The 21938-nt window shown below is 43.9% G+C and overlaps 1 protein-coding gene across 12 annotated transcripts in view; it reads right to left on the minus strand.

Moving 5' to 3' along the window:
* NRXN2 (neurexin 2) overlaps nucleotides 1-21938 on the minus strand; it is a gene marked incomplete at its 5' end in the record, with an annotated part of 790596 nt that overhangs the window by 361183 nt on the left and 407475 nt on the right. For 8 of the 12 annotated variants that reach the window (XM_056527422.1, XM_056527429.1, XM_056527426.1 and 5 more), the window contains 3 exon segments: nucleotides 4376-4763; nucleotides 9192-9311; nucleotides 11930-11956. In XM_056527422.1, coding sequence (XP_056383397.1) covers nucleotides 4376-4763; nucleotides 9192-9311; nucleotides 11930-11956 — 535 coding nt within the window. 12 annotated transcript variants of the gene reach the window in all.

A 21938-nucleotide genomic window follows, 5' to 3' on the forward strand; every position in this document is an offset into this window, starting at 1 on the left:
TGCAACAGATGGAGGCACACTGGTTGGAAAATACTGAGTTAGATAACAGAACCTGAAGGTTTTCCAACCAGTGTGCCTCCAGCTGTTGCAAAAGTACAATTCCCAGCATGCACGGTCTGTCAGTGTATGTTTGAAGTTGTAGTTTTGCAACAGCTGGAGGTTTGCCCACCATGTCAACGTAGAGGGTACATTCACACGGGTGGGTTTACAGTGAATTTCCTGATTCAAGTTTGAGCAGCGCAAACTCCTTGCGGGAAACTCACCATAAACCCCCACCAGTGCAAAAGTACCCTAAAAACACTACACTAAACTAACACATTATAAAGGATAGAACACTACATATACACCCCCTTACACTGTCCCCCACAATAAAAATAAAAAAAATGTATCGAACGGCAGTGTTTCCAAAACAGAGCCTCCAGCTGTTGCAAAACAACAACTCCCAGCATTTCCGGACAGCCACTGACTGTTCAGGCATGCTGGGAGTTTAGCAACAGCGGAAGGCACCCTGTTTGGGAATCACTGGCATAGAATACCCCTATGTCCACCCCTATGAAATCCCTAATTTAATCTTCAAATGCGCATGGTGCTCCCTCACTTTGGAGCCCTGTGGTATTTTTTAAAGGAAACAGTTTAGGGTCACATATGGGGTGTTTCCGTACGCGGGAGTAATTGCATTACAAACTTTGGGGGGCTTTTTCTCCTTTTACCCCTTATGAAAAGAAAAAGTTGGGGTCTACACCAGCCTGTTAGTGTAAAAAAATAAAAATGTTTACACTAACATGCTGGTGTTGCCCCATACTTTTTATTTTCACAAGAGGTAAAAGGAAAAAAAGACCCCAAAATTTGTAACACAATTTCTCCTAAGTACAGAAATACCCCATATGTGAGTGTAAAATGCTCTGCGGGCGCACAACAAGGCTCAGGAGTGAGAGCGCAATATGTACAGTTGAGGCCTAAATTGGTGATTTGCACAGGGGTGGCTGATTTTACAGCGGTTCTGACATAAATGCAAAAAAAGAAATACCCACGTGTCACCCCATTTTGGAAACTACACCCCTCATGGAACAAAACAAGGGGTATAGTGAGCCTTAACACCCCACAGGTGTTTGACGAATTTTCGTTAAAGTTGGATGGGAAAAGGAAAAAAAAAATGTTTAACTAAGATGCTGGTGTTGCTCTAATTTTTCATTTTCACAAGGGAAAATAGGAAGAAAAGCCTCCCAAAATTTGTAACCCCATTTCTTCTAAGTAAGAACATACCCCACATGTGTATGTAAAGTGCTCTGCAGGTGAACTACAATGCTCAGAAGAGATGGAGTGCCATTGGGCTTTTGGCTAAGAAAATAGTGCCCCATAGTGCAAGAACAATTGACCCACCCCCCCACACGTGACCACATTTTGGAAACTAAACCCCTCACGGAAATTTATAAGGGGTACAGTGAGCATTTACACCCCACAGGTGTCTGACAGATTTTTGGAAGTGGGAAAATTGCTGCTGAAGTTTTAAGCAATTTGATGTCTTCCAAAAGTAAAAACATGTCAACTTCATGATGCAATCATAAAGTAGATATATTGTATATGTGAATCAATATATAATTTATTTGGGATGTCTATTTTCCTTATAAGCAGAGAGTTTCAAAAAAAATTCACAATCTTCAAATTTTTCATCAATTATTGGAATTTTTCACCAAGAAATGATGCAAGTGTCGACAAAATTTTACCACTAACAAAGTAGAATATGTCACAAAAACTTTCTCGGAATCAGAATGAAAAGTAAAAGCATCAAAGAGTTATTAATGCTTAAAGTGACAGTGGTCAGATGTGCAAAAAATGGCCGGGTCCTTGAGGTGAAAATGGGCTGGGTCCTTAAAGGGTTAATGGCCATTCATATAACGGGGTGCAACGCCAAAGAATGGGTCCCATTGGCTCCCATTTACTATTATTCAACAACACATGCTTTAATTTTGCTCCCATTATTCTGTCCGGCTCTCGCAGCGGCCATCACACTGTCATGCACTAACCGCAGTATGAAAGGGGCCATACACAGCAATACAAAATATGTCCTTCTTTACATATTGTGTGCACAGACATCTACTTCCCAATACACTTACGTCAAACACATTTCTAATAAAAATATGAACACGATCTTTCCACGATTTTGCAGACCCATTTATTTTTTATTTTATGAAATATGCCTGAAATACACTGTGTGACCATAGCTCTATGCTCAAGGTCCAAACAGGCAGAGATAATGGACAGAGGAGAATGGACCTACCAGATAGAATAGAATTTGGGGGGGGGGGGAATCTGACTTTAAAAAGGTATTCAAAACTATTTGCTTTAAAAATCGCTTCCATATTTCTCTTAAGAATGTTTAAGCTAGCAACAATTGGGGCTGGCATGGCCATTCTCTGCGGGCCGGACAATACAGAGCAAGCAGAAGAAGAGAGGAAATCTATTGTATTTGGAAACATATTCTCACATTGGATATACAAAATGCTTCAAAAGCATTCCTTTCATTTTCTCGGTACAAATTGGCTATGTACGTGTTTTACTGCACTTGCAATCATTTTTTCTTTACATTTTTAACATGCTTTATAGTTGCAATTATTTTTATATACTGTGACTACTTGGGTCAAGGTGGTCACCTGAATTCCAAGTCCTAATAAGTGTTGCCATGCCTACCGTGCAGGTCTATGAATTAGTGAATAATCTCCCTGCTAGAGCATATCGATGAACTCCCTTCTCCGAAAGTCAATCTCTATTAAATCCATGGCAAGCATTGGTACCTGAAGGGCCGTAATTTCTTGTTTACTAAACAAATAATTTATTGTCTTCAATTTTCTTCTCTATGAGGAGCTCAGCATCGTGTATGTGGTTACAGATGTATCTACGGGTTGATATTTCTTATGTTCAGAATATTCTTATTGTACTTTTATTACTGCTTTTATGAGGAGGTGTACTCAAGATTGGAGGGGGGGGGGGGGTAATCGCTGGATGTCGCATATCTTGATTTTTCCAAAACATTTTATATGGATACCGTACCACATGAAAGGTTGGTACATAAAATGATAATGCGATAATGCTTGGGCTGAGGGTAAATCTGTGTATGTGGGTAAGTAACTGGCTCAGTGATAGAGGGTGGTTAATAATTGTACATACTCTGAGTGGGTGATACTAGTTAGAGTCACAGGGGTCACTTGTGTGTCCTATTCTTTTTAATATATTTCTAACCTTTCTAAAGGGTTGTACAGTAAAGTGTCAATCTTTGCAGATTATATTAAACTGTATGAAGCGGTTAACACAATAGAGGACAATGCACTGTGTATTATAGATAAAACACTAGAGGACATTGCACTGTATATAGTAGATAACACAATAGAGGACCCAGCACTGTTACACATGGATCTGGATAGCTTTGACTTGCAAAGTAGCAGATGAGGTTCAACACAGATAAATGTAAGGTTATGCACATGGGGAGAAAAAAAATCCATGCTGAGTTTATGTATGAAATGGGAGAACACTGGGGACGACTGACATCCCCAGTGTTGATGCACCTCATGATTTTATTTGCCCTGGCAGCAGCTGCCTGAAACTGGTCACTTCTGCAAAATTTTGTGTCAACCTAAACTCTTCTCCTGAAACAATTAGACTAAAATACCCCTTTAAACATCTTTCTATACTACTGATAAATCTTTGTGTGTCTTCCTACTCCTGTTCAATTTCATACTGTACAACATACCTAAAAGAAGCTAGAAGTTGTTGCTTAATACAAATGCATATGTACAAGGCACTTGCCCCATTTTTCAAGCTAGCTTCTACTTTACATGTGATTCCTTTCCCAGTGACGTATAATTACCCCTTATCACCCCCTGTACCATTTCCTCCCCCATGCCACTTTATTCCCCCTCTTGATCCCTGCAATGCCACTTCATTCTTCCCCCTTTTAAACCTTTCTGTGCCATTTCACTCCCCCTTTATACTCTGCGCCACTTTAATCCCCCTGTGCCCTGTACCAAATCCTCCCCCCTTACCCCCTATGCTACCCCTTGATCCCCCCTGTGCCATTTGATTCACTCTTTATTACCCTCTGTGCAAATTCATCACCCCCTCTTTACCACCCCCTGTGCCATTTCTTCCCCCCTGTGCTACTTCATTCCCCTTTTATCCCCCTTTGCCCTTCGCCAAATTTCTGGAGGGGGCATTCAGTGCTATGCAAAAAGCAAGACCCCGGTGTCCCAAGCCTTTCAGAAGTAATACTTGTGAATAATATCCGATAACCCATATGGATTGCTGCAGCTTTGCTTCTGGACATAAAATAAATAGTGTTAGGTCACTTTAACAAATTTGTTCATTATATATTAACACTCACCCTTTCACCAGCTCCACAGCAATAAAATCAGGCCCTTGACCTCCATTGTAAAGTAGGAGTCCATCAGGGTGTCGCCCTCGAAACATGAAAAGAAGATGCATAGAAGCGTAGGCTTGAAGTCGCGGAAGAGCAAGGTAGGCCGGTCCCGATCGAAACACTACAGGATCAGCTAGCAGTGGGCGAAGACCACCGGCACGAGCATTAAGTTCACAACGTCTGCCCAATTCACCGTCCTGACATAAGTCAAGATATGGAGCGCCATTGTAACGGAGAGCTGTTAAGTGACCCAAGAAATTTGAAGGCGGGGCTGAAAGGAAGCGGCGTTCGGTCATTATGCCTGTTTCCAGGTGGTGAAGCTCTAGTCGAGTATGGTCACCAGCCATATGTCCTACAGCAGCAAGAAATAAAAGAGTGAAAATAGTTTATTTTTGGAAAAGCAAATTCATACCTGGCATATAAATATATGTTGTACAAAATACTGTAATTAGATGTGTCCATTATAAGAGAAACAGGCACTCTAGTTTTCTTGAAACTACAAGGATTCTGTAAAACTATATAGTAGAGAGATTGAATAAATGGAGCATAATGTCCTTGATAACTTAAAAAGATTATATGCGTATGGTTCAATCCCTACGTGAGGGCAGGTTAGTGATTATTATAAATCTGTACAATGCATATGGGGATTACACTATAATTTCCTAATATTCCTGCATTATGAAGGAATTACGATAATACTGAAGCTTAGAGGAATATAAATAAAGAGACCTAATGGAGTCAAATTTGGTTTTATATATATATATATATATATATATATATATATATATATATATATATATGTAGAAACTTGAATGAACTTAGCTGTTATGACAGAAGAACATTTATCATGAAGAGTAAACTTATAATATTCACTACCTATCTACCATCTATATTTTTATTCACCCACCAGGGTTTGACAAAATGACTAGAAAACCCGCTCTGACCAGTAATAAGGCTTTTTTCCTTTTTCCTGTTGATACACTGTATGACTTGTGCTCTTTAAAAAATGTGCTTGTTGGTTATAGGGATGTGATATACAGGTAATAGAAAAATTAAAGTTGCACTCACCACAAGACACAGCATGGAGGTTTTCAAATCCGGATTTATTCGTAAAAATGAAGTGCTATACAGTCAAAGCAGGTTGAAGGGAAGGGAGGGGAGCAGACATCAACTCCACGGAGCTGATGTCTGCTCCCCTCCCTTCCCTCCAACCTGCTTTGACTGTATAGCACTTTGTATTCACGAATAAACCCGGTTTTGAAAACCTCCATGCTGTGTCTTGTGGTGAGTGCAACGTTACTTTTTCTATTACCTGTATATCACTTTGTTAGCACCTCCACACTTGCCGACACACCTGGTCCCCCGCTGCGCGGGCTTTGGACATTGTTCTCATTATTTCGAAGGCTTTCTGGTGCCGGTTGGCTTGTTTCTATACAGACGTATAGGGACGTGATATGTCAGACCAAAGGGGAATGATTGTTGTTGCATATCTGGTAGAGGAGTTTGTAACCCAAGCTGATAGGTGTGCCTAGGTCTCCTGTTTCCTTGATCACATCTCAGTATGGAAAGACCCAACAGAACATCTAAGGACAAAAGTAGCTGGGGTCGAAAGTTAAAGTTTGAAACAAGGGATAGAATACCATTTCATCAAATTGTGGCCCAAAAAATACTAAACTAAGGCCCCCAAATAACTGCAGAGTTTAGAACAAATGCAAGGACATTCATATCTGAAGACATATCGTCAGATATGCACTACACTAAGATAATATCAATGACAGAGCTGCACTAGCCAAACATTTGTTTGCACAGTTATAGCATGGTGTTTGACATTCCACAAAACATGGACACTAGAGGCATTAAAACATATAAAGTCAGATGAGTCCCTTTTCATTGTTTCTCATGTCTGGTCATGTGTATATCTGGAGATGACCAGATAAAGCTTAATATGCTGACTGTCTTAAACCTACTGCCAAGCATTATGGGGGTTCCTGTAGGGTTTGGGATCAAGGTGCTCTCTTTGGGTCTAATAGTCAATCCTCAAAGGTAAAGTAACAATCCAGAAGAATCTGGATATTCTAATTGATCAACTCCATCCCATGCTCCAGACTTTGTATCCAAATGATGAAGCAATCTTTCAGGATGACAATGCTCCAAACTACACTCCTTAGAGCATTGGGTCTTGGATGGAGGAGCATGAAAATGAAGTAAAGCGTCTCCCCAACCAGGTGGTGAGAATTTACTCCTAATCTTGTTCTCAAGAACCCCCCACACACAGATTGAATAATAGTTAAAGGGTTACTGTCCTTAGAAAAAGCATTTGCCATGTTGCCCACACATGGCTAAAATGTTAAAGCTTGTTATAAGCTGGAGAAGCAAACAGCAGCGTGCCGCCCACTCCCCAGCCAGCTGGCAGATCCGACATTTTTTTCTCTGTTCAAGTCATTATAACCTTTACAGAGAAAAGATTGAATTTGATTGACAGCCAGAGAAAGAAGAGTGCTCTGCTGCAAATTTCCACAGTTTATGACTAGCAATCGCAGTAGGTCTCAGGAGTGAGACCTGGTGCGATCTAAACTTTTGCCATGTGTGGGCAACATGTCAACTTTTTTTTCTAATGACAGTAACCCTTTAAGTCTGTGTGGGGCTTTCTTGAGAACAAGGTAAGGAGTACAGAAAATTACCACCACCTGGTTCCATCAAGTAATTAGCATGTTGTTTGTTATTTATATTTCTCTATTTTTTGACATATTTTGTCTTATCCATAGTTGGTGTTCTAGTTAGTTTGTCCATAACCTACCTAATGTATCTGCCTACATTCCTTTTAAAATGTGTTGCTTGGTATTTCACATTGCCATTCATTTTGATCATATTTAACCTCTTCCACAGAACAAATATCCCCACGACTCCACGAGCAATGATAGAACTTATTTAAAGGGGTTTGCTCACCCTCTACAATAGCACTAGGATGGGTTAGGATCAAACCTCTGGGACACTTTGAGCTTTAGGCTTTCTCTTGGCACAGCAGCGCTTGTGTCCACCCATTATTCAACAGAGTTCCTTTCAAATGAATGGGAGTTCTGTAGTAATTCTCTTCAATGTAGGAGGCCAAGAGCTATGTAATGCAGTATAGGTGTAAAGAAGCGGCAGCACTTATCTACTGCCGCCCCTTCACTTAGAGAATTAGTCAGCTCTGTAGATGATATTCTGTAGATGGCATTTTGGGATTAAACCACCTTCCTTTTACCTGTTCTCCTGCTGAGTTTATCCTGTGCCTTGTGGAGCCTGCGTCCTATTTATAGCCCTATCTTTCTTTGGAACTATACCAGCCAGAGGGCAGCGGATCACTCACTTTCTTCACGTGCATACCACTGTTGTGTACAATTTAGGGTGAGTGGCTTTCATGCCTAGCCTTTTCATATATATATATATATATATATATATATATATATATACATATCTTTTAATGCACCAAAGAGCGCTCTTTTATCTCCCTTTAAACTGTAGATGATATTGGGAGAGATAAAAAAAAAAAAAAAAGGGGGAAAATAGGGGGCACTCCCTTTTAATTTATATCAGCTTGGTGAGCACCCTCCACCACACCTAAGTGATATACCAACCTGTTAGGTAGTTGCACCGTGGTGTGCGGCTCCTAGGAGTTGTGGCACCTGGGTGTGCAGCTCTGGTTGTAGGAGATGGAGAAGAATTATGGCTGCTGCACTGTGACCAGTATCAGGCTCCCAAAGGGAGACCAACAAATAGTAGCAAGAATACAGGAAGAAAAAAATGGTCTTAGAGGCACTAGTGAAGTTTTTTGGGCATGAACGAAGGACCCAGACAAGCACAGGACAATGAATATTTTATTTTGACAGTAAGGACAACGCATTTTGGCACTATTTCGTGCCTTCCTCAAGTCCAACTACAAAGTACACCCAATTGTTGTAGTTATGTATGGAAAATGAAACCAAAGAGCTGGTACAAATCCTGTGAGCTTGGTGTGCTGGCGCCACGCCAGCACACCAAACTCAGAAGATTCGTACCAGCTCTTTGGCTTCATTTTTCTCTTTCTCTCCAAGTATCCCCATCCATGACTACAATGGGTGTACTTTGTTTTTGGACCTGAAACGGGTCGTCCTTACTGTCGAAATAAAATATACATTGTCCTGTGCTGGTCTGGGTCCTTTGGTTACGTCAGCACACCAAGCTCACAGGATTCGTACCAGCTCTTTGGTTTCATTTTGCTCTTTCTCTCGTAGTACCTTCATCCATAACTACAACTGGGTGTACTTTGATGTTTAACCTGAGAAAGGCACGAAATAGTGCCGAAAAGCATTGACCTTACTGTCAAAATAAAATATACATTGTCCTGTGCTGGTCTGGGTCCTTTGTTTATGTCCAAAAACTTGAGCAGCGCCTCCAAGATTGTTTTTTCTTCCTGTATTCTCAGCTCTGTAGTTGGAATCTCACTGATCAGGAAATGGTGATATTTTCTAGTAATAATCTATCTATCTCTTTTGATGGTGGTAAAAACCTTCAATCTAAGGATAACCCTACATGTGTACTTTGTAGTAAGTGCTGCTGGTGGAAGTGAGAAGACCGCTCAGGCCTCACTAAAATCACATGTGAAATACATTTCTATTATAGTCCATTGAATTTCGGTTTAAAATAAAAACAGCAATAAATTATATAAAGAGTACAAAAAGAATAAATTATTATAAAGACTGAATGCGAAATAGGATTTTGATAACTGAAAAATAAAAGTAAAAATAAAACCGTGAACTACCTTCTACGGTGACATTGTCCACGCTGAGCTGCAGGTATTTCCCCCGGCGGAGTACTCGGACTGTGTGCCATTCGTTATCATTCAGCTTTTGGCCAGCAAACAAAGTCTCTGGGCCCTTACCTGTAAGGAGCAGGGGTGCAGTGTAAAGCAATGCATTATTGTTTTCAGAAAACACATACCTATATCTAGAGGAGATTAAAGTTGTGATATATAGATGTGTAAAAACTAGTGTGTCGTATACTCTCCGTTCCAAAAATGTAACTACTCAAAAGCCTGGGATAGGTAAGAAATTATATGAAGAGTAGAGGAAAAAGTAGTTCCTACTATTCCTCAGATCTTTTATCATTGGAATATCCTTTTGAATAGGTGATGTTCAGAAAACAGTTAACAAATAAGTTGAGTAATGCCAAATAAATGGAGTTAATGCTGCATCCAACAGGCTTAGGATACACAATGACTCCCTACTGCGGCCTATTCATGGCTGGGGCCTGACGGTCATGGTACTGAAAGCACAGTATAAATGCTGTTGGTGTACAAAATAGATTGGAAGGTAAATAAATAGAGTAACCCATTGAGAATTCACCTTTGCAGTTTTACAACTGTGTTGCTTCTGTTACAGATTAGTGTGAGCACACCATAAAGAGACAGTACACAGCTATACAAAGGATTTGGACTTAATGTGTTGATCCTACCCCGAGGCACAGAGCAGATCCAAAGGATGTGACTGGTGCATCCTCATATGAAATGCCTAGGAAAAGAAGGCTATGGCATTGAGTGGCCCCCCAGAGACTCTTAGCGGCATTTCGAAAATGTTCATATTGCTAAATTTGTATTGTATCAACCATGGATATTGCCACACCAAGTGTGACCAGCAGCCACCAAGTGTATTGTGTCACCAAGTGTGTCAGGTCACTGATGAAAAAAAGATAAAGGTTTTGCCTTCATCCACAATAAAGTTCTATGTCATTCCATCTGGGTAGAAACCCCTGGCAATTAATTTCTCATACACCAAGGCAACCTTAACCCCCCCCCCCCCACACACACACACACACACACACACACACTACTGTAGACTATTATGTCACTTCAAGCCAGCCATACATTTCAGTCAGCTGTCGGCTATATGTTCTATTGGCCAACAGTATCTCTTGTTATTGCCATATTGGCTCAGTATTGTCTGTATGTGTTCTGAATGAGGAAATCTAATGCTTCTCAGACACTTGCCACCAGGGCACATTCAGGTGGCCAATGTGAAATCGGCAGGGTCTGTGAAATCGGACAGCCTGCTTTAATTGTCCCTTTCTACCTGCTGCTGCTGATATGATTCTTCACGGTCTCGGCACAGTGATGTGCAACATCATAAAGAGGATTAAGCTACATGACCCAACGCTAGAGAAAACAGTCTGTGAGGTTCCAGGTCCTTCTAGCCTGAATAAAGTTGAGAAGCCGGAAGACTGCTTTTTCTGACAGAACAGACTCGGTAGTCAATGCGGCAGAATTTATGGGGTTTTCTGGGAATTTTATGTTGATGCTCAGGATAGGTCATCAATGTCTGATGAGCAAGATGTTGACACCTGAAACTCCCACCAAACAGCTGGTCAGTTGGTGGATTTTGGCACCCTGCTGATCAGATGTTGATGGCCTATGCTGAGGGTTGGGTCGCTTCGACTTGCTAAGAAAGTTTTGTGCGTCGGCCGTCCATATCCCAGTGAAATACGGAATGTGCGGCCGATGGCTGATTGCAGGACAGGGCCATGTGAACAATGAACCAATAATTCATTAATGTGACCCTCCTGCACATTGCTGGAGCTTTGTAATGGGCTCTGTAAATAAGCTTCGATCTACGAGATTACAGTTTATAGTGCAGCTTGTGCCAATAGGGCCCTTAGTATTAGTACATCTTTCCCAATATTCTTTTTTTTTTTGTGCAGGATTCTGTACACCAGTAGCACATATACCCAGAAGAGAGACATTGGAAGCAAAATAGGTACATAAAGGGTTTGTCCTGGATTGGGGAAAGAAAGTATAACTTTTTTCCCAGAAATATCAATACTCATGTCTATAGGCTGTATCTATTATTGCAACTCTGTTCCAATCACTTCCTGCTGTTTCTGCAAAAAAATAAAAATAAAAGCTAACCTTTATCTTATAATCCTGGACAACCCATTTTAATATTTTAAAAATATCAGCTACAACTGAAGTCAAATGAGGAAGTAGTGCTTTAAGCGTTATGTGCTTTAAGTGGTATGTTTGCCATTTATATTATTAATGAGTCATTTCGACTTCATTTGTGCCTTTAAAAATTATAGTTAATGCTGCCTCTGCTGCATTATACAAAATAATAAAATAAAAAAATAAATGTAAAAAAAAGAACATTAACTATCCTGTAAACTAGAACAGTATTGTGATATTCATTTAGAGATATTTGTGAGTGCTAGCTAAAAGGAATCCATCGACCAACAAACTGAAAAAAGCATATAAAGTATTAGAAAAAACAAAGAACAAAACAACAAACAGAACACAAAGAAATCACATTCATAAAAATTATTCCAAACAGAATACAAAAAAATAACAATAAGTGTCATAGAGAGTCGTAAAGAGAGAATTCGGAAGGTACAGTGAGTAACAGAAAGAATGCAGGAGGAGAAGATGTAGAGAAAAGAAGACAGCCAAGAAGGTGGACAGCAGAACAGGTTTGTTAGAAAGCAGTCAGAGCAAAGATACAGCTTGAGACTTACTGGGCCCGCATACTATCCGTAAACAGTCTGAGGGGAAGAGAAAGAGACAGCCTGGGTTATCCTTCAGATCTTTCTGCAGACAGAACAATTCAGCACCCACATATTCCGGGGACGCACATGTGTCTCAGGGGCCATTTCATGACTGACACTACAGCATTACACTTATGTAAAAAACACTCTTAAAATATACTTTAATGTTAGATATTGAGGCAATAAAAATTCAGGATATCTAAAAAAGTTTACTTACATATAGAAATCAGAGATCAGGTAAGCATTATATATTGTGCCTTACAAGCATTGGGGAAAAATTTGGCCTAGTATGGTTCATTGATACAATGATAAACCCCTTTGGCCCTCTTTATATAAAAAAAACAATACATACATAAAGTAGAAAAGTTGCCAATAACAAGTAATTGCATTGATTTGTAAAATATCAACATTTATCTGGAGATTGAAAGCTGTAATCTGATTATTTGCTATGGGCAAGCCTTGTTGACACTTGTTTCTCTTCTCGAAGCCTATAATGTTTTCTATAAAAGAATGCCGATTCAGCATGGACCTATTTATAAATTCCACTCACACTTGTCCATCATGAAATGGCCACCATGCAAACTACAGCCAACAGCAGACAAGAAAGGGGGTGGTCCCAGCGTGTTTGCCCTCTAAGCTCATACATCTAGGCTGAAAGGTCATTTCAGAACCTACTATGTTCTGGTTATGAACCCATCTACCATGGAACTTAGAGTGGGACCTAGGCTCCCCCCATTCTGTCTCCTTCAGAAACAACCCAGTCCGCCCCCTTTACAGGAGAGAAGGAATTGATCTGGGGCTGATGGCTGTGGTCACCACATGTCGTCAACCGCGACGGAAAAGGGGACATGGACAAAAAAGAGGCAGAACCAGGCCCCACTTACATCTCTTTTCTGAGGTAGGAAGAACGTAGATGAATTGGTGTATAATTTTACTGATGAGTGATTGAAATGAAGATGAAGATGTATTGTAATAATAGTAAAACTAATAATATGATATCTCCATGGGGTTCAAAACTTTACAATAAAAATTTTGGAATAGCACTCAAAAATCTAATGGACTCCAAGCGCAGCAATTTTTTTAATCAACTTTTTCATGTTTTTAGCTTTGGGTACAGGAAGTACTATTGTCAGCCATACTGACTGTGAGAAGGGTATGTAAAAAAGAAAATGCAGAGGTGGCGCCTTGATAGTGCTGTTACCTTTGTAAAACGAGGGTGATTGCAAAAAGAGGAATGAATTGCCGCTCGCCTTGTTGTCCCCTGACAAAGAGAGGAATCCCCTCTAAAAACGTTGTCACGATGCCGGCTGGCAGGTAGTGGATCCTCTGTGCCAGAGAGGGATTGGCGTGGACCGTGCTAGAGGATCGGTTCTAAGTCACTACTGGTTTTCACCAGAGCCCGCCGCAAAGCGGGATGGTCTTGCTGCGGCGGTAGTGACCAGGTCGTATCCCCTAGCAACGGCTCAACCTCTCTGGCTGCTGAAGATAGGCGCGGTACAAGGGAGTAGACAGAAGCAAGGTCGGACGTAGCAGAAGGTCGGGGCAGGCAGCAAGGATCGTAGTCAGGGGCAACGGCAGAAGGTCTGGAATCACAGGCAAGGAACACACAAGGAACGCTTTCACTGGCACTAGGGCAACAAGATCCGGCGAGGGAGTGAAGGGGAAGTGAGGTGATATAGGGAAGTGCACAGGTGTAAACACTAATTGGAACCACTGCACCAATCAGCGGTGCAGTGGCCCTTTAAATCGCAAAGACCCGGCGCGCGCGCGCCCTAGGGAGCGGGGCCGCGCGCGCCGGGACAGAACTGACGGGGAGCGAGTAAGGTACGGGAGCCGGGGTGCGCATCGCGAGCGGGCGCTACCCGCATCGCGAATCGCATCCCGGCCGGAGGTAGTAACGCAGCGCCCCGGGTCCGTGGAACCGACCGGGGCGCTGCAGTGAGGGAAGTGTAGCGAGCGCTCCGGGGAGGAGCGGGGACCCGGAGCGCTCGGCGTAACAGTACCCCCCCCCTTGGGTCTCCCCCTCTTCTTGGGGCCTGAGAACCTGAGGATCAGACTTTTGTCCAGGATATTGTCCTCAGGTTCCCAGGACCTCTCTTCTGGACCACAACCCTCCCAATCCACTAAAAAAAAGGTTCTTCCCCTGACCTTTTTAGAGGCCAAAATCTCTTTGACAGAGAAGATGTCCGAGGAGCCGGAAACAGGAGTGGGAGGAACAGATTTAGGAGAAAAACGGTTGAGGATGAGAGGTTTAAGAAGAGAGACGTGAAAGGCATTAGGGATACGAAGAGAAGGAGGAAGAAGAAGTTTGTAAGAGACAGGATTAATTTGACACAAAACTTTAAAAGGACCAAGATAGCGTGGTCCCAACTTATAGCTCGGGACACGGAAACGGACATATTTAGCGGAGAGCCATACCTTGTCTCCAGGGGAAAAAATGGGAGGAGCTCTTCTTTTCTTATCTGCGAATCTCTTCATGCGAGAAGAAGCCTGTAAGAGAGAATTTTGGGTCTCTTTCCATATGGTGGAAAGATCACGAGAAATTTCATCCACAGCGGGCAGACCAGAGGGCAAGGGGGTAGGGAGGGGGGGAAGAGGGTGACGGCCGTACACCACGAAAAACGGAGATTTGGAGGAAGATTCAGAGATTCTGAAATTATACGAGAATTCGGCCCAAGGTAGAAGATCTGCCCAGTCATCCTGGCGGGAGGAAACAAAATGTCGTAAATAGTCACCCAAGATCTGGTTAATTCTCTCTACTTGTCCATTGGATTGAGGATGGTATGCAGAAGAAAAATTTAATTTAATCTTGAGTTGTTTACAGAGAGCCCTCCAGAATTTAGACACAAATTGGACGCCTCTATCCGAGACGATCTGTGTAGGCAACCCGTGAAGACGAAAAATGTGTACAAAAAATTGTTTAGCCAACTGAGGCGCTGAAGGAAGACCAGGAAGAGGGATGAAATGTGCCATTTTGGAGAATCGATCAACGACCACCCAAATAACAGTGTTGCCATGGGATGGGGGTAAGTCAGTAATAAAATCCATACCAATCAGAGACCAAGGTTGTTCGGGGACAGGTAGAGGATGAAGAAAACCAGCGGGCTTCTGGCGAGGAGTCTTATCCCGGGCACAGATAGTGCAGGCTCGCACAAAGTCCACCACATCAGTCTCTAGAGTCGGCCACCAATAGAAGCGAGAGATGAGTTGCACAGATTTCTTGATGCCCGCATGACCTGCGAGATGGGAGGAGTGACCCCATTTGAGGATCCCAAGGCGTTGGCGTGGAGAAACAAAGGTCTTTCCTGGAGGAGTTTGCCTGATGGAGGCTGGAGAAGTGGAAATCAGGCAGTCAGGAGGAATGATGTGTTGAGGAGAGAGTTCAATTTCAGAGGCATCTGAGGAACGAGAGAGAGCATCGGCCCTAATGTTTTTATCAGCAGGCCGAAAGTGAATTTCAAAATTAAATCGGGCAAAGAACAGAGACCACCTGGCCTGACGAGGATTCAGCCGTTGGGCAGACTGGAGGTAGGAGAGGTTCTTGTGATCGGTGTAAATAATAACTGGAAATCTTGATCCCTCCAGCAGATGCCTCCATTCCTCAAGTGCTAATTTAATGGCTAGAAGCTCTCGATCCCCGATGGAGTAGTTCCTCTCCGCCGGAGAGAAGGTCCTGGAAAAAAAACCACAAGTAACAGCATGCCCGGAAGAGTTTTTTTGTAGAAGGACAGCTCCAGCTCCCACTGAGGAGGCATCAACCTCCAATAGGAAGGGTTTAGATGGGTCAGGTCTGGAGAGCACGGGAGCCGAAGAAAAGGCAGACTTGAGTCGTTTAAAGGCGTCTTCCGCTTGAGGAGGCCAAGACTTGGGATCGGCATTTTTTTTTGTTAAAGCCACAATAGGAGCCACAATGGTAGAAAAATGTGGAATAAATTGCCTGTAATAATTGGCGAACCCCAAAAAACGTTGGATGGCACGGAGTCCGGAGGGGCGTGGCCAATCTAAGACGGCAGAGAGTTTATCTGGGTCCATTTGTAGTCCCTGGCCAGAGACCAAGTATCCTAGAAAAGGAAGAGATTGGCATTCAAACAGACATTTCTCTATTTTGGCATAGAGTTGATTATCACGAAGTCTCTGAAGAACCATACGGACATGCTGGCGGTGTTCTTCAAGATTGGCAGAAAAAATCAGGATATCGTCCAGATATACAACAACACAGGAGTATAGTAGATCACGAAAAATTTCATTAACAAAGTCTTGGAAGACGGCAGGGGCGTTGCATAGACCAAAGGGCATGACCAGATACTCAAAGTGTCCATCTCTGGTGTTAAATGCCGTTTTCCATTCATCCCCCTCTCTGATGCGGATGAGATTATAAGCACCTCTTAAGTCCAGTTTGGTAAAAATATGGGCACCTTGGAGACGATCAAAGAGTTCAGAGATGAGGGGTAGGGGGTAGCGGTTCTTAACCGTGATTTTATTAAGACCGCGGTAGTCAATGCAAGGACGTAGAGAGCCATCTTTTTTGGACACAAAGAAAAATCCGGCTCCGGCAGGAGAGGAGGATTTACGGATAAAGCCCTTTTTTAAATTTTCTTGGACGTATTCAGACATGGCAAGAGTCTCTGGGACGGACAGAGGATAGATTCTGCCCCGGGGTGGAGTAGTGCCCGGGAGGAGGTCAATGGGACAATCATAAGGCCTGTGAGGAGGTAGAGTCTCAGCTTGTTTTTTGCAAAAAACGTCCGCAAAGTCCATATAGGCCTTAGGGAGACCGGTTACATGAGGAAGCACAGGGACACGGCAAGGTTTACTGGGAACCGGTTTTAAGCAGTCCTTGGAACAAGAGGGCCCCCAACTCTTGATCTCCCCAGTGGACCAATCCAGGATTGGGGAATGGAGTTGAAGCCAGGGAAGTCCAAGAAGGATTTCAGAAGTGCAATTGGGGAGGACCAACAGTTCAATCCTCTCGTGATGAGATCCGATGCACATTAGAAGGGGCTCCGTGCGGAAACGTATAGTACAGTCCAATCTTTCATTGTTTACACAATTGATGTAGAGGGGTCTGGCGAGACTGGTCACCGGGATGTTGAACCTGTTGACTAGAGAGGCTAAGATGAAATTTCCTGCAGATCCAGAGTCCAGGAAGGCCACAGCAGAGAAGGAGAAGGCAGAGGCAGACATCCGCACAGGCACAGTAAGACGTGGAGAAGCAGAGTAGACATCAAGGACTGTCTCACCTTTGTGCGGAGTCAGCGGACGTCTTTCCAGGCGGGGAGGACGGATAGGACAATCCTTCAGGAAGTGTTCGGTACTAGCACAGTACAGGCAGAGATTCTCCATGCGGCGTCGTGTCCTCTCTTGGGGTGTCAGGCGAGACCGGTCGACCTGCATAGCCTCCACGGCGGGAGGCACAGGAACAGATTGCAGGGGACCAGAGGAGAGAGGAGCCGGGGAGAAAAAACGCCTCGTGCGAACAGAGTCCATATCCTGGCGGAGCTCCTGACGCCGTTCGGAAAAACGCATGTCAATGCGAGTGGCAAGATGGATGAGTTCATGTAGGTTAGCAGGGATTTCTCGTGCGGCCAGAACATCTTTAATGTTGCTGGATAGGCCTTTTTTAAAGGTCGCGCAGAGTGCCTCATTATTCCAGGATAATTCTGAAGCAAGGGTACGGAACTGTACGGCATACTCGCCAACGGAAGAATTACCCTGGACCAGGTTCAACAGGGCAGTCTCAGCAGAAGAGGCTCGGGCAGGTTCCTCAAAGACACTTCGAATTTCCGAGAAGAAGGAGTGTACAGAGGCAGTGACGGGGTCATTGCGGTCCCAGAGCGGTGTGGCCCAAGCCAGGGCTTTTCCAGACAGCAGGCTGACTACGAAAGCCACCTTAGACCTTTCAGTGGGGAACTGGTCCGACATCATCTCCAAGTGTAATGAACATTGGGAAAGAAAGCCACGGCAAAACTTAGAGTCCCCATCAAATTTATCCGGCAAGGATAGTCGTATTCCAGAAGCGGCCACTCGCTGCGGAGGAGGTACAGGAGCTGGCGGAGGAGATGATTGCTGGAGCTGTGGTAGTAACTGTTGTAGCATAACAGTCAGTTGAGACAGCTGTTGGCCTTGTTGCGCAATCTGTTGTGACTGCTGGGCGACCACCGTGGTGAGGTCAGCGACAACTGGCAGAGGAACTTCAGCGGGATCCATGGCCGGATCTACTGTCACGATGCCGGCTGGCAGGTAGTGGATCCTCTGTGCCAGAGAGGGATTGGCGTGGACCGTGCTAGAGGATCGGTTCTAAGTCACTACTGGTTTTCACCAGAGCCCGCCGCAAAGCGGGATGGTCTTGCTGCGGCGGTAGTGACCAGGTCGTATCCCCTAGCAACGGCTCAACCTCTCTGGCTGCTGAAGATAGGCGCGGTACAAGGGAGTAGACAGAAGCAAGGTCGGACGTAGCAGAAGGTCGGGGCAGGCAGCAAGGATCGTAGTCAGGGGCAACGGCAGAAGGTCTGGAATCACAGGCAAGGAACACACAAGGAACGCTTTCACTGGCACTAGGGCAACAAGATCCGGCGAGGGAGTGAAGGGGAAGTGAGGTGATATAGGGAAGTGCACAGGTGTAAACACTAATTGGAACCACTGCACCAATCAGCGGTGCAGTGGCCCTTTAAATCGCAAAGACCCGGCGCGCGCGCGCCCTAGGGAGCGGGGCCGCGCGCGCCGGGACAGAACTGACGGGGAGCGAGTAAGGTACGGGAGCCGGGGTGCGCATCGCGAGCGGGCGCTACCCGCATCGCGAATCGCATCCCGGCCGGAGGTAGTAACGCAGCGCCCCGGGTCCGTGGAACCGACCGGGGCGCTGCAGTGAGGGAAGTGTAGCGAGCGCTCCGGGGAGGAGCGGGGACCCGGAGCGCTCGGCGTAACAAACGTGTTGTCCTGCACATCCCGAATCTGTGTAACTAATATTTCCCGTGTATACTACTGGTACATTGGAAATAAAAAGTTAACACAATATCCCAGTGAAAATTGCCTTTTTCATCCCGGTGAAGCACTGCACAACCAGTCGGATTTTGGGTCCATCCCCTACCATGGACGCCTGCAACCCACTCCAGCCTGCAGCCATACTAACTGTCATAAGGTGGCAGCAGGATCAGACACAGACAGCTAGGGCTATGAACCCTTTGCTGTCGATTAGCTCAGTATTGAGCACCCAACACACACACACTTTTTTGTGTATTATTGAGCCATAAAATTAATTAGTGTCAACTCCCTGATGTAATCCAATAGACAGTGGGAGGGTGTTTAAAAGAAATATGCTGGAAAACTAAAATATTTCTAAAACTCTAGTTTTATAATGTTTCTTTAGTAAAGAAATCTAAGCTTTCCAGAACCTTTCCCCAGTTTATGTCGAGAAGTCAAGAGAGCAACAGAATAAATGAGTTTGTCTTGCTTAGCTGCCTCCTGACTTTTCTTGGCCCACTTTACACTATTACCACCCCTCCAGCCATATCACATATCTATATGACCTTACCTTGCTGGAGAATCTGATGAACAACTGGTTTCTAAAGTGCATGCACCACAATATTGGTTTCTAAATGCAGGGACACAAGTAAACTACGATTATATGTAAAATTCACCATAGATATAATGTTCCTGCATGAAGAAGCCAAGATCGAAGGCGTAATAGAGTAATAGAATAAAGGATGGTGAAGACAATTCAGTAGGCAGATGAAAAGAGTGTGGCTAGAAAATCTACCAAGAAGCAAACTAAACCCCTAAAATTGTTATCGGCCAAACATTAGAGGCCAAGTGTGGCCAATAATGATCCAGCACAAATGGGCTCCACAAATGATCCAGTGATCGTTCATGTGGTCCGGCCACACAATTAATCTGGCTGTGGAAAGTCTCTGTAGACAAGCTTTTATCAACACGATCGGCACTTGTTATCTTGCCTCTGTGGACCCATCTAAAATGGAAGGAGAAGCAGTAAGACTATGCCAAAGCTCCCCGGACTACTGAGTTTCCGTCTTGGGATCCACAGCCGCAGAAGTCATGGAAAGCTTGGATTTCTTTCATAAAGATATATTACAAAGCTGTATAACTTTAGGACTATAGTTTTAGAAATAAAATTATGAAACAGTGAGTCCTACCCTTTCCTTTACCCTCCCTCTTATTGTGAATATATGAATCAAGACCTGTGAATGCTGGGAAGCATGGTTTCATTAGTGGTGGATAAGAGCAAGCAAATAAAAAAAAATCTCAATGTAGCTAACATCCTGGGGACATAACTACAGCACTGCATCATTAAAGGGTTTTTTTTTATCTCTAAAAGTTATCCCCTGTTAACTGGATGGGGGATAATAGGGTTCGGTTGGGGTCCAAAAGCTGGGACCCCCACTAATTACAAGAGCAGAGAAAAAATGTCCCCAAATGGAGTGTACTGCATGACTGCACGTGTGTGGCCAGAGCTCTATTCCTTCTCTATGGTGGCATTTGACCTCCATTCTAATAATCATTGGGGATCCCAGCAGTTGGGCTCCCAAGATCAACTTGTTATATGTTTTAGAAATAGGAATACCCCTGTAAAGGGCCAGTGCCTTATTATTAAAGAGGTTCCCCAACACACTGCTCACACTCCAGGATCTTTTACTTATACCCAATTCAAAGGAGAGGAAAACTCCATGTTTAAACTATTCATCTGTGGATGAACATGCTAGCAAAAAATAATCACCCAAGGGTGAAACACATAAGCTGTCAGCACAGGGCAACCAAGCCAATGTATGAAGCATAGACAAGCATCTTTGCATGGTTGATGGCATATACTATCAGGGGTTATCACCATAACTAATGATGAAAAAAATAGAGAAAATCTAAAGAGTTGTCAATGCACGATATTTTAGGCCTATAAAACCCACCAAAAACTCATCTATAACATGATGGATTGGGCTTAATGGTAATCACAGATTTGCTTTATCACCATCTAACAGGAAAACAGTAGGCCTTGCATATGAATGTAGTTTGGCAATGAATGGCTTGCTTTTGTTAGACAGAATATTAATTCTCGCTTTGTCTCATATCTAATGACTGTTCAGAAAACCATTCTGAAAAGTGAGAATTAAAGCCGCACAATAGGAATCGTATGAGGATTAATGGGTGATTGTCTATGAAGAGTACAGTGGGGCCGGGCTTTGGCACTCTGAAATGTCCACTCCATGCCTGACAGACCAGATGTGTCTGAAGGTTTTCAGCAAAGCAAACATTGAGAGGATACAAACAGAAGTAGTTTACCTTCTAACACCAGTCAATCATGCTTCAATGCATAAAGCACGGTAGACGGGTAAAGTGGCAAAAGTCACAGAGACAAAGGAACTGTATTCACCAAGTCAAAATAATCTGAAACATATTTATATATAAGCATATTTGGACAATGTGTAGGTCCTCCTCTGAGGACTTATTGGCGATCAGCTGATCCTATTGCATCTGGCGGCTGAACGCTTATTGTAGGAGAAAACTGTGGACGGCAGAACATTTATACTGCAGAGACCACTGAAGTGTGGTATTGGCCTAGGACTACATGCCAACTTAGGTCACATGACATGAAGATTGATATCATATTGTGACCTTGCTTATGATGCTTGTCAACGATGCAATTTGTTATACTGTACAATACGAAGGATGCACAAAATTTAACTTTGACACATCTTTGTGTAGGTGTTACGCCGAGCGCTCCGGGTTCCCGCTCCTCCCCGGAGCGCTCGCTTCACCTCCTCCGCTGCAGCGCCCCGGTCACGTCCTCTGACCCGGGGCGCTGCGATCCTGCTGCTAGCCGGGATGCGATTCGCGATGCGGGTAGCGCCCGCTCGCGATGCGCACCCCGGCTCTCCTACCTGACTCGCTCCCCGTCTGTTCTGTCCCGGCGCGCGCGGCCCCGCTCCCTAGGGCGCGCGCGCGTCGGGTCTCTGCGATTTAAAGGGCCACT

This window comes from Hyla sarda, chromosome 6 (assembly GCF_029499605.1).
Source record: "Hyla sarda isolate aHylSar1 chromosome 6, aHylSar1.hap1, whole genome shotgun sequence".
NCBI lineage: Eukaryota > Metazoa > Chordata > Amphibia > Anura > Hylidae > Hyla > Hyla sarda.